General features: G+C 38.2%; 1 protein-coding gene across 9 annotated transcripts in view; it reads left to right on the top strand.

The window, feature by feature from the left end:
* The window catches only part of KIF21A (kinesin family member 21A), a 93189-nt gene that overhangs the window by 74147 nt on the left and 2242 nt on the right, over window positions 1–16800 (top strand). For 4 of the 9 annotated variants that reach the window (XM_052789508.1, XM_052789507.1, XM_052789511.1 and 1 more), the window contains 9 exons: window positions 1490–1600; window positions 2181–2309; window positions 3884–3922; window positions 5934–6070; window positions 8565–8745; window positions 9109–9273; window positions 9948–10065; window positions 12427–12597; window positions 15585–15784. In XM_052789508.1, coding sequence (XP_052645468.1) covers window positions 1490–1600; window positions 2181–2309; window positions 3884–3922; window positions 5934–6070; window positions 8565–8745; window positions 9109–9273; window positions 9948–10065; window positions 12427–12597; window positions 15585–15784 — 1251 coding nt within the window. The remainder of the gene's footprint in view (window positions 1–1489; window positions 1601–2180; window positions 2310–3883; window positions 3923–5933; window positions 6071–8564; window positions 8746–9108; window positions 9274–9947; window positions 10066–12426; window positions 12598–15584; window positions 15785–16800) is intronic. The other 5 variants (XM_052789509.1, XM_052789512.1, XM_052789516.1 and 2 more) reach the window with 3 other exon arrangements.

Raw genomic sequence — 16800 nt, 5'->3', positions numbered from 1 at the left:
ACTGGTCCAGCATAGAGAGGGAGGGAGTGTGTCCTATTCCACCTCTTTTTATGTGCTTTGTAGAGGTAAGGGAGCCTTGCAGAGAAATGTGTGCTCTGGCCTTGAGGAGGGAGTTGAACCCACCTTTTCCCCTTCTTTTTTATGTACTTTAACTGCTAGGCTTTTGTGCAAAACCAGACAAGTTATCACTTGTCCTCCTTTTTGTGTCTCTTGAAGACCCTGGGGGGAGCTCTAGGGTCTGCATGCAACTCTTGGCACTAGGTCCTACAGGCAGGACCTTCACCTTCCAATTAGGGCTTGTGTTCAGTGTGCAGATGGTCACTTGAGACAGTCGGTCTCAGCTACTTGAGTCAAGTAGCTGTTCTTTGTTGTGCTGTCCTTGTTAAATCATGTTATTCTGCATGCCAATCCCAAGGTGGATTTTATATAGCACAGACTTCTTCTCAAGGGAAACTGGTACAGCTTTCCTCATGTAGAGAAGTTGCAGTTATGCAGATCCAGATCCTGTAGAGCTCTGAGACCAGATGCTAGTAACTCTTGTCAGGCAGGTGGCCTGCCAACTGAACTTTACTTAATAAAGTTGTGTGGTACAAAAGCATTTTCAGAATCTGCTTTCTCTCTTTTAGTGAGCATTTCTGGTCCTTATATTCATAGAAACAACTTTTAAAAAAGGATAAACGAAAGCAAATATTGCTTTTCTGATTGCCCAGCTAATGAGAAACAGGAGTTCAGAGAAGTGGACACCATCCAGATTCCTTTCTTTTTTTATCTGACTGTGGTGAAATGATGATATTCGGGTGTCAGCATTAATATTGCACTCTTGATCTTATTGCTATTTTTAATGGGGAGTAAAAGGTTGGGAGAAAGACCACAGTGACTGTGAACTGGAATTATTTCAGAGGAAGAACTAGAGAGACAAAGGAGGGATGGAAAGCAAGGCAGAAGGGAAAGGGGGACAAAGAGAAGTAATGTTATAATGGCCAGGCTGTCAGTGGGAAATACTTCTTCTCACTTCCTAATTTTGAATTCGATATTGAAACATGAATATGTTAATGCAAAGTTTAATTCATATGTAAGAGTCATCATGGTTTCTCTGTTCTTCATGTCTGTAAGTGGTCTATTGTAGATGAAAGTTGTGGAATCTGAAATTTTAGATCTCAGACCTTCCATCTTCTCTGTGGTCTTAATTTGAGATGTATACTCCACTGTGTTTCTTTTAGTCAGTCTCTTTTATTATTGAATTAGTAGATCTCCTTTGCATATTCAGTATCTGGCTCTTTATATGATGATGAACTGTGAAAGTTAATAAACTCGGTGTATTTTAATATAAAAATGTGAGAACAAATTTTGAGTCCGTAGATTCAAGAGAGACAATACTAGATTAAGCACATTCTGAAATTTGAAATCTGAGTGGGAGAATGACAGCTAATGTAAGAAAAGCAAGTTTGTAAAGTGCCTTAAAGTAAGGTAATGATTGGTCTTGCTTTAGTTCTAGACAGCCATCTCTGTCAGAGAAGAAGATACCTGAGCCTTCACCTTTAGCGAAAAGAAAAGCCTATGAGAAAACAATGGAAAAGACAAAGGCAAAAGAACAAAAACTGTAAGATTCTTTTAAATTTATTTTCTCTGACATAATTTAAACCTTGGGTATATTTTCTTGACAAATAAATCTGTGTTTTTCTATTTCTTTAATTCTAGGACACTTTTTATTGTTGGCAGTGAAATTATTCACTGCTCAACTTCTGTGTATGGGGGTTTTTTTCCAGAGTATTTTTCTGTACAAAATAACTCAGGAGCAGAGCCCTGAGAAAATGTCCTTTGGAGCGTTTTCAAATGAGTTTTTTGGTGGTTTGTGTTTTTTTGTTTGTTTGTTTTTTTTATGGAAGTCATCAATTTCTCTAAGAAACTGCAATTTTACAAGAATTTCTTCGTTTTATTTATGTGTGTTTTCTGCCTGGAGCTTTCACTATTAGCACATAAACTTTGAACATTGTGCTACCTTGCACTCTGCAGCAGTTTGTAGTCTTAAATTTATTGCCTTCTCTGGAAAATACCTGTAGCTAGCATTATAATTTTGTTTATTCGCTTAAGAAGAGAGCATCTAACATTTGAGGCATGTTGCGTTTAACTTCTCTAACCATTCATAACCTGTTAAAGAAGATGTTCTTTTTTTCTTGTAGCTCAGATTCTGGAGCCCCAGAGGCTAGTCTGTCACCTCCTACTTCCCCACCAAGCCGGCCCCGTAATGAAATGAATGTTTTTAGTCGTCTTACTGTTTCTCAGGGAAACACATCAGTTCAGCAGGATAAGTAAGTCACAGAGGGAAGCCTCAGCCCCCAACCAGGGAATTGCAAAGTGCACTCAAGTTATCAGTGTAGTACTATCTGTTAGATATTTTGCCCTTCTCCTGCAAGACAAGAGGAGACATTTCTTGTGGTTTTTGTGTAGTTTTGAAACAAAATATTTTAAACTTCCATGGAACCATTGTAAAAATTCAAGAAAAGCAATTTCCTGCTGAACCTTGTTTCCTGTTTTCTAGGTTATGTCTGGTATTTGTAGTTTTAAACCCAAAGTAGAAAAGAACAGTAGAATTCTTAGATGTATGTTTATTTGTGTGTGCGTTTACACTTGAAAGTAGGATTTAGCTGACAATTTAGGAAATAGTGCTTTTGACAGTTATTCGGTTACTCTTAGAGTGCTGTCACATCGGCACCCTGGAGGATGGGATATTGAAATGGCTAGAACAGAGTTGTTTAGGGATTATTGAAATTATTGAACAGACTGACTTTAGTAGGTGATCTGGAGAAGCAGACGATACTCATACCTTGTTTAGGAGAAGTAGAGCTCAGTTTCCTCGCATGTTAGGCATCTGTTAGGAGCCTTACACCAAATCACAGTGGAGTTGACTTGAGCAAAATCTTTGCGGGTTTCAGTACCGGTACTAGTGCCATGCAGCGCTTATGAACTGCAATTCAAACTTAGAATAAAGTTTAGTTCTGACTGTAGCAAGGCAAGAAATTGCTCTTGTCTGTTTACACTAATGTTTTTTCTAAAACTTTGGTTTTTTTCAGTGGTCTAGAGTCACCACATACCAAGCAGTAGCTTGCAAGGCTTTCAGTAGTTTAACTGTGCTTGTAACTTCTTTATCTTAGCTGTGTTATCTTTATCTTATTGCTAACTCCCACCTAATCCTTTTCATTTTCTCTGGACTGACTTTGAAGTCAAATTGGAACTGCTGAATCTGTTTGGTTTGAGTTAAAAATGAAGGACATCTTAAGACATACTGCAAATGTTCATGTCTGGGGGGGATTTTTCTTGTGTGTGTTCTTGGTTTTTATTTTTAAACATTTTTGAAAGTGAGAGGTGAAGGATTTTGAACTTAGGATCGTTTGCAAATTGCTGTTCTTATTTCAGTGGGGTATCAATAAGCTTAATATTTATATTTTTATGCTTAACATTTTACATGTTTCTTCTACACTTAACAGGCATTGATGGTCAGAAACTTTTTTCCTTTTGATATTTTCAACAAGCACTATGTTATGGAGGTTAAATTATACATCCATCATCTCCTTTTACTTTGTTGCCTTTACTTCTATAAGAAAATGTTGGGGAAATAAATGGCTCAGCTGGTGTTACTCGGCTTCTTTGACTGTGACAGTCTAGCAGTGTAACTTTACTGCTGAGAGTGCTGTTTTCTGCTTCCTCCCCTAGCGCCATGTTATCACGGGTTTAAGGTATACCCTGAGCAATGCTGCATACTGTATGTGGATTTGCATTGCTTTTCTGAATTGGCCATGCTGTTGTTTGTTCTTCTCATATGGAGGCTTTACTTTGCTGATACCTATATTCTTTCTCCTCACAATTCCACCACTGTTGATTGTAGGTCTGATGAAAGTGATTCCTCTCTGTCGGAGGTACACAGGTACTCTCTCTTTCTCTTTTCTGTTTTCTTGGCATCTCTCACTGAAGTTATTCCAGTTCTTCGGAAATTTCATTTTGCTGCATGAATTTTCCCGATACTTGTGTACTGTATCTCTTTTGCCTTTGCCAGAAGCATAAAAATCTGAAATTTTGGTCAAGCATGTCTCCCCCTCCCCTTTTTTAGGGTGTTCTTTATCGTTGTTGAGCATGTCAGGTTTTTTCTTTTTAAATGAAATATGGTATAAACCTTTCTTTAGACGTATTCTTTCTCTCTCTGTTCTCTTTAAAAAAAGAGGAGCAGACATTTTCTTAGGTTTTATATGCTTATCTCTTTGTTTTTCTTGTTCAGTTGTATGCTTTGGTCACTAAAAATTAAATCCCAGTGTAAATAAAAATGAGTAGGTTTTTTATTATATCTTTCTCACAGAACACACAATGGCTTAAGAGATGAAAGAAATGTCCCCACTCATGTTCCTGAGCTGTGACTTAGGATTTTGGTACTCAGTGAAAAATTAGTTTATCAAGAGAAGGGTAGTCAAAGGGCTAATAATACTATGATGGTGGCTTTGTTTGGTCATTGTAGCAGTTGTAGCATTTTTTTGTCTGTAGATTTCAGAGCACTGCACATAGGTAGGTAAATAGCTCTGGGACAAGTATTTTACATGGCTTGTCAGGGGAACGAGTGGGTGAGAACAACAGTAGGAATAACTCAGTTTAGAGGCAGCATGATCCACTGGGGAGTACTACAGAGAAAACCATATTAGTTTTGTGTGATGTTAGAAAACAAAAGCATGGAGACCTAAATTAAAAATAATAAAGTAAATTGTTCCTGTATTCTTGAAAACATAAGAAGGTGCAGACAGAAAGGTGAATGCCTTTCCAAAATGACGAAGTTAATGTCAAACAATTTAAGGCAATATCAATCATATTAGTAAAATCTATAAAAGGGTTGTGAAGGAGTACTGAATTATATGAATGAAGATGTCCTGAGCAGTAAAAGTGTATAAAATAGTAATTTCTAGGACTGTACTAAGTAAACAAGCTAATTGTAGCAAAGTTTGATAACATCAGGAAGGACTTTTTCCTTCCTGTAGCAAGCTTCTGGGTCATATTATGGAATTTTTACATTTGGCTTAGTTCCTTTTTCTCATAGTTATGTGTGTAATACCAGGAAGAGCATGACAGTGAGTCTTACCTGCAAGCTGGTCAGGTCACAGCATTGTGTTTCATGTTTGTGGGCATTACCTTGAGGCTTTTCTACACCACAGAAATCAATGGGGTCCATGTGTGTGTGCAGTTGTATGCATGGGCTTTTAGACTGCTAAATAATTTTTATTTGGTAATGAACTGTGATTTTTTTTTAATTTTTTTTTTTTTTTCCCAGGGTGAGTTGCAGTCTTTTGGTACCACCACAGAACTAGCTACAAATCCCCAGGAAGATTCCTCTGGCATATCTGTACTCCAACCATACTCCCTTTTAGCTATTTGAGTACAAGTGTGGCATTGGGTACGGGGTGCAGTAGGAACCTTCCTCAGGCACACAAATTAGCAGCAGTTCTCCAAGCCTGCCTGTAGAAGGCAGTTGATGTGAAATGCCTGCTGAGTTTGGAATTGGCAGTGTACATTACATCTACTCCATTTTTCAGATGTGATACTTAGATTAAGATGTCTTTTATGCAATTTGCAGTCTTAAGGTTGGTCCTAGGCATTCAGGAGCTTTAAGCATCCTGGTTCCTTCAGCATTACACAGACTTTCCCATGTGCACAACATTCAGCATCTTGTCCTTTTTTCATTTGTTTGGTTTTATATGTGATTTCCTTTAACTGATAGTCCAGAGTTGACACTTGTTGAAGCTAAATAGTAAAAATCCTTACATAGTTTATGAAAGGCATTCAGCTGTTCTGCCCTCACATGTAAGAAAATTAGATTAACCTTTTTCCTTACATTTAAGTAAATTAATTTTATCTGTGTCTATTACTATGTCCAACTCACATTCTCTTCTTTCTTTTAGGGGGATAATTAACCCATTCCCTGCTTCAAAATGTATCCGATCATCCCCGCTTCAGTGTATCTATACAGCTGAAGGACATACCAAGGCTGTGCTTTGTGTTGATGCAACTGATGACCTTCTCTTCACTGGATCTAAAGGTTGGGCAAGCTCCATGCATCTGTGCTGCCTACAGAGGCTGCTTTGACAACTTGTGGTATTGTGAAATTCTCAGTTTGTGCTTAGTGCTGTAAACACAGTGGAAAATTGTGAGGATCCATTTTGCAACATAAGCTGAAGAAGGATTTACAGTAATTATCTACACATTTTTAATTCCAATATGTAATATTTAGCTGTTTATTTGTAGTGGAAAAAGTAACTATCAAGAATAACACTAATATTTGTTGAGTGATATGATGGAACCAATCATGGTAACATGTGCATACATGGTGTGCAATGCAAACTAATAGCCTCAGGGTAGGTGTAGAGGTGGGAATTAGCACATCTTTGGCTGTACTACCTGCAGAGGTTGAATAGAGTCTCCATGCCATAGCTGATTCTTCGAGTAGAGCCAAGGACATTTTCTGCTTCCCCTGTGGGTCTTGTTGCCTGTGCCTTATGGGCATAAGAATTGTATGGCTGTTGTGGAAGAGGCCAGATTTTTAGTAGTCACTAAATTCCTTACTGGATGGTGCAGTTAGTCTATGAACTCTTCAAGCTTGTAGAAAGAGTGTTTTGGAAGAAAACACTTTCCTCCTGTCTTTGGTGTGACTTTCCCTTGTAATCACTTAGTTTGGGTTGAAGATAACATAACCAGATCTCAGTGGTTATTTTTCATGAAAACCCTTTTTAATATTGCTCAAAAGTGATTTTTGTGTGTTTTTTTTCTCTGGGCCTTTCCTATACGGCACTTATGGTAAAGGACTTGCTATATTTTTAGTTGTGCAGCTGAAACTGTAGCAGACTCTATTTTTTTTTTTCTCCGAAATAAAACTTGTGTGATAATCTGGGATTTTATTTTTTTTTTTTTTTCCTTCAAGTATCAAAGCTAAGGTGAACTAGAGTGGTGGCTGGGAAGACGTTAACACCTACTGACAGGGAGACTCTCCTTTCCACTAGTTCACATAACAAATAGACTCTGAAATTTCAGGGCATCCTTTTTTTTCCCTATATTAACATAGAGATAACCCCATCAGATGCAGGTCTTCTACTGCTAATATTCAGGTATGGTTTCTGTGGTTATTCTACTAGCTGGCTGTTAAAAATACAGAGACACACTTTTACAGTGAATTGGCAAACTTTCATCTTAAGTTTTAAGCCAATGTTTCAGCATTTGTGCAAGTGTATACAAATGCAAAAAAGGACATATATATAGTTTTTGTAAACGCTGCTTAGTTGATTTGTATTGAGATTTTTAATTTAGTGGCTATGTGAGGAAAAAAGGCTTTTTGGATTTTTTTATTTTTATTTTACATCTAGATTTGTGTTCTAAAGGTGGGGTTTTGGTGGGGGTTTTTTTGTTTGTTGTTTTTTTTTTTTTTTAAACATATGGACGCTTGTAGATGTAAATATTTGCTCTTTCTTGTCATATGCTACATTCCCATACTTATGGAAGAATTTTTCCTCTATATATATTTGGAGGGGAAAAGTTTATGAAGTACACGTGTACTCAAGAGTGTAGACAGCTGTTTAATTAAATAAGGTTAAATCTTTTGGAAATTGTTGCTGAAGCAGAAAGTCTCAGCTCACTGACATCACATAACACTAGCAGCAAGTGCCAATTCAGGAATGCCAGTAAGCTTTCAGGTGTATTGTGGATATTGGGCTTTGGTCTTGATAGTTGGTATTATTAAAGTGCCTGATAGTTCTTGGTATACTTACCTTCTTCATGCTATTATAACTGTCTACACATGAAGCTTTCTCTTCATTCTCCCAGTACTTATTCCAGTAAAAATGCACTTCTAAAATATATGGAGTTATAGAGACATGGTACAACAAGGAAGGTTTCCTGTGCTCTTTATTTGTGTTGCAAAAATTCTTGAAAACTTCTATGCTTTGGGATTTTAGTACACAAAAGGTCACAGTATTTAATTTTCTCTGCTACTGAATGAAAACTGTGACTAAAGCACTTACACTGGGATTTTCAGAGGCTCCTACAGCACTCAGTAGTTTGGATCACTTCTTACCTTTGTAGGGTTTTTTTTGTGGCAGTCAGCACTGTCATGCTGAGCCTCAAAGCCCCTCCTGAACTATGTTCTTGATGAAGAATTCTTGAATTAAAAACTGGATTCTTCTCTTGATCTGTCATCATCCAAACTTTACAGCCTATAAACTGTCTGTATCTTCACTTTCCTTGAGATGGAATTTTATCCTTTTAAAATGCTTTGGGAGCTAATATGCATGTCTTGAACGCACAACATTTAATGATTAACCTTGCTTAGTTTTGATGATGGTAGGTGATGCCCATGTGTATTCTTTAAGACCTGTTTAATTTAGCTGTTTTTCTGCAGTGCCTACCTAAATGGAGGGATATGTATGAGTGCAAATGAATGCATGTACTTTTTTTTTAAATTAACTGAGTTTTGGAAAAACATAATTTTTTTTCTGTTTGTTTTTTTAATTATTCCTTTCCCCGTTTCATTTGTCTTTATTTAGATCGTACCTGTAAAGTCTGGAATCTGGTAACTGGACAAGAGATTATGTCTCTAGGGGGTCATCCAAATAATGTTGTTTCCATAAAATATTGCAACTACACTAGCCTGGTGTTCACAGTCTCAACCTCCTATATCAAGGTGTGGGACATCAGAGATTCGGCTAAGTGTATTCGGACATTGACGTAAGTATACTAAACCTCAAATGCCAAGACTTTAAATGAGTTTCAATTTTAGATAAATTTTATTATATTTAATTCAATAGTGCAGCACAGTGTAATTCAAGTACACTGTTTTCTGGGGCTGGAAGCTTTCTTTATGTGTTCAGGCTAAGTCAGTATGGGGTACTGGTAATATATGGAAACACAAACCAATTTGCATTCATGCCTATAGTGTTTTATCAAATGTTCAGTATTCATAACTGGCTTATAGTCTTTTTGCTCAGGTAAATATGTTTGGTTTTAAACAGTATGCAAAGTAGGGAGAACATAATGTAGAGTTTGTTTTTGTTTTTTTTCCTTTTCCTGCTCCTTCCTCCTTGTACTCAGGTCTTCAGGCCAAGCGATGCCTGGTGATGTGTGTTCAGGAAGTACTAACAGAACAGTCACTATCCCAGCTGGAGAGAACCAGATCAATCAGATTGCACTAAATCCAACTGGCACATTCCTCTATGCAGCTGCTGGAAACTCAGTGAGGATGTGGGACCTGAAAAGGTACTGAACACCAGCAGAAGAGAATGTTGTTTAGGTGCTTACATGTGCATATGAAACAAAGTTAATGAAGTGTTTCCTGTTTATGGTAATGTCCATAACCTGGGCAAAATATGGGGAAGATATGTATCAAATAATCCATACTGTGGTGGTTACTGAGATAATGGAGGTGCTCATGATTTCCTAATGTGTTAAGGTTATGGTGAATTTTTTCAGTAAAAATGATTGGAAAAACCCAAGGTTTTAAGACAGGCATTATAAACCAGACTGTTGTAAGGTGACAGATGCATGAATCCTGACTAGTAGGTGTTGATGAAATGATGAAAGCCAATTGATGTAATGTAATATAATGTGGGACTGCAATAGCCACACTATAATAGCACTTTTCCAAACAGAACCTGCACCCAAAGAGTGTGTTCAAACTACAGATGTACTTTGAGGGGCCTGATTTGTCTTTACCTTTAAATTTTTTAATTCTCATTTTACATAAATAGAAACTTTTGTTTACTTTTAACATTTACACTCTATTGCTCATATCCATGGGTATGTAAACCAGAGGATGAATAGTGAAGACATAGGGGAAAATAAAAAGATCCATTCTGGCAGAAACTGTGCTACAGACTGTATTGGATATATGGAAAAATAACAAACCTTCATTTCTTCTCTTATTCTTGAAGATTTCAGTCTACAGGAAAGCTAACTGGTCACCAGGGTCCCGTAATGTGCCTTACTGTAGATCGAATTTCCAACGGACAAGATCTTATTGTCACTGGTTCAAAGGATCATTATATAAAGGTAAACCATTAGTATTTGCTTATTTATTTTAACTCTTTACATCAGCATGGGATGCAGGCTTCAGCAGAAGCGACTTACATTTCCATATCTGAAATGTGATACCCAAGATAGAAATTCTTTCATCAGTTATAGATTATGAATAATGTTCAGTCTTAATAAATGTTTATCACTTAAGTGCTATTTTTATTTCATGATGGAACATGGATGGATGGTTGCCCAGCCTATTTGGTGTATTCATTAGCACACAGGTTGCTCTGAGTTGTGTTCAAAGCACAGCCAGTGGTGTTATGATACTATCCTGCTTCTTGGCATTGTGATTAATTCACTCAAGGATAGGGAATTTTTTTTGGGGGGTGGGGGGGTGGTGGTTCTGTTGTTTTGGGGGTTTTTTTCTTCTTTTCTTTTCTTTTCTTTTCTTTTCTTTCTTTTTTCGTCCCATTCAGCCAGGGGGCATTTGAACCCACGAGCTCCCATTTCTCAGAGCTATGCCCAAACCACCGGACTATGGGAACTATACATCATCTTCCCCATAAAGCTGACCCTCAAACTGCAAAGAACATGCGATTCATGAGGCCAAAGACAGAATGAGCAAGATATGTTAGCTTGTTATGAGGGGGTACCCTTTGTCCTGGTCCTATACTTCTCACACACTGGAAAAAGTGTATAAACACATCTAGGAGTGGAGCAGGAGCCAGAACTTGAGTGAGCTTTCTCACTGAGCTAGGCTTTCTCTCTTATATCCTGCAATTCTTGATGCTTGGCTGTGCACTGGGCCAGCCTCAGAAGACAGTCTGGGAGGTGAGTGCATAGCTTGATGGTTTGGGTTGTGGATTTGTATCCTATCAGCAACCCCTGTGGTTAGAGGCCAGAGGATTCTTAGGCAGTAAAGGCACTCTACTTCTCTGCACAGTTCAGAATATTGAGTTAGTTAGGAGCTACCATCCTGGCACAGTAATGAGTGCAGAACCTCAGTGGGTACAACAGGATGTGATCATGTAATGCAAGTTTGTCATCCTACCAACTCATGTGACAAGCAAGGACGTGAAAGGGCATTTGGAAGAACATAGCTGTCAACAGTCAGAGAAGTTTCTCTGCCATTCTTCTGGGCTCCTTTGCTGTGAGCAGGCTACATAAATCCTTATGAGGCTGCCTGTTTCTTGACTTACACAACTAGAATATCCAGGGATATTTTGGCCATGTCTATATGCTGCAGAGTATTGTGTGTTCTGCAGGGTAAATGTGTCCATAATTGTCAAGCCACTTTGATTAGTACAAAGGGTCTGCATGTGTATGGTCAATGCAGCAGTTTGGGAATTCTCAGTGCTTCTGCACATGGGTAGGTCCCCTGGGGGTAGTAGGTCTGGTCACAGATACTGGTTTCCCCTGCCATTGGAAACTACTGTCTTTTCTACTGAGCCAGCAATATTAGTCACCTCAGTCCAAGTGCTTAATTTTTCTGGTGTATCATTGAACTTTTTTGTTAAAACTGGAACTGACGCATGTTAATTGAATGCGGTAACTTTTTAAAATACCTTAAGCTCACGTAAGGTATTCTTTTATACTGCCAAGCTCACCCTTTTTTACTGCTAAGCTTATTCATTTTAAAAGGTCAATGAAGAGCAAATAATAGAGGATGAAGCCTGATATTTGCTTGTGAAACGGAGGTAGTAGTTTAAAAAGTTACGGCTCATCTGTTCCTCTTCAGCTCAGTCTAACTGGATGGGTTCTGGCTCACTACAATGCAAAATGAAACAGGGTTGCTTACACTGCTGCTCTAGGGACAAAGACCTGATGGGACTGATTATGCCTTAAATTGTTAAAATGGCCTCACTTAAAGAACCTGTTTTAAGACCCCATTCTTGGAGCACAGGCAAGGAAAGTGGTGCATCTAGTCCATGGAAAGCATCAGCATGTAATGGTATGTAACCCCTGCCAAAACACCTTGTCCAGAAAAATGTATTAATGCCTCTTCCTGCAGCTGCCTGTGCAATTCGCCCAGCCTGAGTCATGTTTCCCATACTCACTCATGAACTTTGTTTCTCTAGCCCACCACATGGTATATATACAGGCTCTTCCTTGTGAAGATACTGTGTATTTCATAACCAAGCAGTAGCAGTTCTGCCCAGAGCAGTCTTCTCTGAAGTTAGTGAAGCATTTCTGCTTCAGGCAAGAGGTAGAAGGGAAAGGAGTGGTTGTGGTAGAATACTTCTGTCAAATATATATCATTATCCAGTAGTCTGTGATAAGACTTTCCAAGTTTTTCCCCTGAAGTTATTTGCTGCATGTCTTCCAAGCTGGTTAGATGGCAGATCATTTTGCTTAACATATTTGATTATTTATTTATGTATGTATGTATTTTAGATGTTCGATGTGACTGAAGGGGCTCTTGGAAGTGTAAGCCCTACACACAATTTTGAACCTCCTCATTATGATGGCATTGAAGCACTCGCTATTATGGGAGACAACCTTTTTAGTGGATCCAGAGATAATGGAATTAAGAAATGGGATTTGGCTCAAAAGGACCTTCTTCAGGTAATGGAAAAAATCATGCAGCTAATGTGACAATCATGCTGTAGAACTGTTTCCAGGCTGTGCAAATGTTCAGGTTTATACAATGACTATTCACTTTGATACTGATGTTTTTAGTAGGGAAGGCACAGAGCACTGACTAAGAAAGAGATTGATAATGTACTTGATCTTTACATTAGGAATGCAGTTGCTGTTCTTTTCAGTGTATGTAGCGTCAGGAAATTCTGATGAAGTGGTTAGCCCTCTATTTGAGCTCTGAGTATGTGGGGTTTGTTTTTTTGCTTTGGAATAAAGGCAGCACTTGCCTTCTCTGTGATTGGAACAATGGGATATCATCCTTGTCATTGACAAGTTGGTAAATTTTGGACTGGGAACTTGTTAATGACAAACAATGCTTTGGATCAGGCTATAGAATATTTTCTTGTGAAGGGAGTTTACAACCTACCTCACTCCACCCAGTCTTTTTTCTAAAAAGCTTGCTCCTTAGATCTCCATTCATCTTGTTATACAATGCATATGTTACGTAGTGTATACAGCACACACCTAATAATCTGTTTGCTGTTAGAACATATTTGCTGTAAATTTTCATTGTTTAAAGAAAAAAAAAAAAGGCAGGGGGGCAGCAAAAAGGACCTCAAATCCAGGCAAACTTTGAAGTTTTATTGTAATTTGTTTGACATGGAGAACTTTGATTTTTGTCTACTTGCTATAAGCTAGATCTTAAAAGAGATTGTTGAGGTAGAGATACAGCTATTTGAGACTGTGTGAGAAATGGAAGGCAGTAAAAAAATGCCAGAAGATACTGATGGTTTTGCAAAGATCTGGTTAGATACCAATCATTTAATAATTTTTGGAGGGAGGAGGAGCATGTCTTTTATGTGCATTTAATGTGCAGACTGATAGCAAGGAAACAAATAGAATATTAAAGTTTTGGGACATGAGAGAATAATGGACTGGTCACCTTGAGAAGAAAATTTCCATATGGACATACTTAGTATTCCATAAATATACAGACTTTCTTGACCTTCTTTCAAAATTGTCTGGTTGGGTGCCAGTTCCTTTTCAGAATGCTACTAAGACTTCACAGTTAAAATAAGGATTCAGAAATTCAGCTTCTTACAGAAAATCTTCACTTGGCCATATTGGGACATCAAGCCTCATATCTGTCTGTCTAGGGAAATGTACTGAGCAGCTTGTTAGCAAAAACAGGAGGACCACAGGAACAGGAAAGATTTTGTATTCTCAGAATGACTTTATTAAAGTTGTAAGAAGCGTCTTCACTCTTGCATTTTAGGCTCATTAAAATATTTTGCAATATGCATTTTTGGCATTGCAATGAATTTAACATCAGAAAGAATATGGTGGCAGGGTTGAAGTAGTATGTAACAATGCACTAGTTGTATTCCTTATTTTCCCTTTGGCATATGTACATTTCATAATTTCTATACTTCATGTTCCCCTGTTTGTTTGTTGGTATTAAAAGTAGAACTTAATAAAAATGATCTCACACTTCCTTCTTTCTTTTTATTTCTATAAAAAGTTGTGTATTTTTCAAGGAGGTGAGACTAAAACATTTGAGAAAACAATATAGATAATTTTTATTCACTGTCTTTTTAGGGAATGAAGAAAAGTGCTGTTACTTTTGCTAATCATGGGGTAATTCAGGGTGAAAGGGCTGACTGGAGGTCACATAGTGCAAAGTTGGCCCACTGGTCCAAGCGAGACCAACTTTGTAGTTAGGTCTGGTTACTCAAGAGTTTTCAAAAATCTCCAAGGTCACAGGTTGCACAGCTGCTCTGGGTGACCCACCGCACTCCTTAAACTACTGTTGTATGAATTTCCCCCCCACTCATCCAGTCAGAATTTCTGTTGTTGCAACTTTCTTTTGGTGTGTACACTTGACTATACTAGATGAAGGAAAAAAAATAAACAAACCTGAAACAGAGCTGATTTAAAGTATAAATGTTACATTTCAACAGAGCTCCTGGTTTGGCATATATTTGTTAAACAAGTCTGATCCTCTATAACTGATGAAAATCACTTAACAAACATGCTATTCAAAAGAATTTGGATATCATCTACTTTACTTGGTGCAATACATCCTAAGCCACAAAACATGCTGTGACAAAGTTAAGATTTATAAGAACCACTCTCCCTCTTGGTTTCATGAAGTGCTGCAGGACCAGACCACCACTGTTGTGATAGCAGTGTATATTATAGATAAAATGACAAGATGATCCTAGAAAGCTGAATGTATTCCGTAATATGAGAAAGGCAGCAAAGCAAAGCTGTTATTACCGAACTGAACTGGAGAAGAGCCAGTCTTGGTCCCCTTAAAAGACAGCAAACTTGGGCTATTATTTCCCCAGTGTTGGTACCAAATGGATGTTGTTCTCAGCTGGTCTGCGCAGCCTTTTGCTGTCTGAATTAGCAGTAAAATGCTAGTATCCTTCCTCAATAAAGAATTAATGTAGTTTTGTTAAGTGCTACATCACAAAATCAATTTATAATGTGTAATGGGAAAAGAAGAAAGGAGGAAGGCAAATAGAGAAACAGTTTCTGTCTCCCTGGTGTATTTTTTGAGCAGTATTTTGGATTTTCTTTTTGTGTTTTATAACTTGAAACATATACAGAAACCATATGTTCAAATATGCATTCAAATATGCCTTTGAACATACACAGATTTAGCATTATCCTAAATTAATTTCTGTTCCATGCCTGGTCAGTTGTGCATATTGGATTTTCTTCTTGTTTTGCAGTACTATTTCACAAAGAGAAACAAACTCGTGGTATAGAAGTAGCCACACGGAAGATAGCACCCTCCTTGCTCTGAAGAAGGAGAAGCCACAGTGCTGGGATATACCCAGTCGTGTAGCAAATCTACTGTAGGACAGGAATGAGGCTTAGAACTTGGGATTTTTCCATTTCTGTGCTTGTTCCTCTAGAATTTTTTGCAGCCCCGTGAGACTTGCCTGCCTTCTCTTTTTCAGCAAGTTCCTAATGCCCATAAAGACTGGGTGTGTGCTCTTGGCCTGGTACCTGGCGTTCCGGTTCTGCTCAGTGGCTGCAGAGGAGGCACGCTCAAGCTCTGGAATGTGGATACCTTTGCACCCACTGGGGAGATGAAGGGACATGACAGTCCTATAAATGCAATCTGCACCAACTCCAGCCAGATTTTCACAGCAGCAGAGTGAGTTTTTCTTCTCCATGAATCTTCCTTTTCCATAGGTCCTGGTAGAATTCTGTCCATGCAAAATACATTTAAGAGATCTTCAGCTGTGTAAGTCACTTCATAGCAAGCATGGGGAGACATGGTCCATGCCCCTAAATGCTAATAATCTACTGCAGTGATTTCCAAAGTGGTGGGCATGCACCCTATGGGATGCACAACACGATCCGTTGGGGCATGGGAAGAAAATATTAGAACTTCAGTAGTACATGTATATAACTTATAAATGAATAAATACACTTGGGAGTGTGTGCTCAAAAATATTTTAGTGGTAGGGGTGCATGATTAGAGAAGTTTGGAGACCACTGATCTACAGTATGGCGGGGAGAATTTGGCAATAGTTGAGAACTTTACCAGCTTGTCTCTACAGTCGGGCTGTTTACTGCTAGGGCTGATTCCTGACCTGTGGGAATTTTTCTGAAGCCATGGTATGTGGTTGTTTTTCGGTTTTGGGGTTTGTTGTTTTGTTGGTGGTGGTTTTGTTTGTTTTTAAGCACTGGTGTATAGCAGAAGCTTTGCAAGCTGTCCTACTGTCCTTTAAACACCTTGATTTGGATATTTGCTTCCTCAGTAAAAGTGAGAAAATTGAGTACCTGAAATCTCAGGGGACTTGACCAAGAAAAAGACCTCATTCTGGAGAAAGTGTAGGAGATCCTCTAAGCAGAGCCCACTTAGTGGTGTAGTCTGAGCACAGGAGCTGTGAAAGCTGTCATGTTACCTTCTAGTGCCAATCATGGAAGCTTCTGACCTTCTGAATTAAAAGCAGGTCTTTCTGAATCAAAGCAGGATTTCAATGTTACCAAGTTTCCATGTTTGGTGGCCAATTTTTCTTTTTAAGCATTAATAGACAGGGATAGAGATGTCAAAGCTTTTGTCTCTGCCTAAAGATTATTAAAGTTTAGAACATACATGCACCTGAAACTTATTCTTTATTACTAGTAAAAGAAAATCCCAGCCTTTTGGCCCTTGTAATATTG

The sequence above is a fragment of the Harpia harpyja genome, chromosome 6, assembly GCF_026419915.1.
Source record: "Harpia harpyja isolate bHarHar1 chromosome 6, bHarHar1 primary haplotype, whole genome shotgun sequence".
Classification (NCBI taxonomy): Eukaryota; Metazoa; Chordata; class Aves; order Accipitriformes; family Accipitridae; genus Harpia; species Harpia harpyja.
Note: the sequence above shows the minus strand (reverse complement) of the source record. Positions and strands in the feature narration are given on the sequence as shown.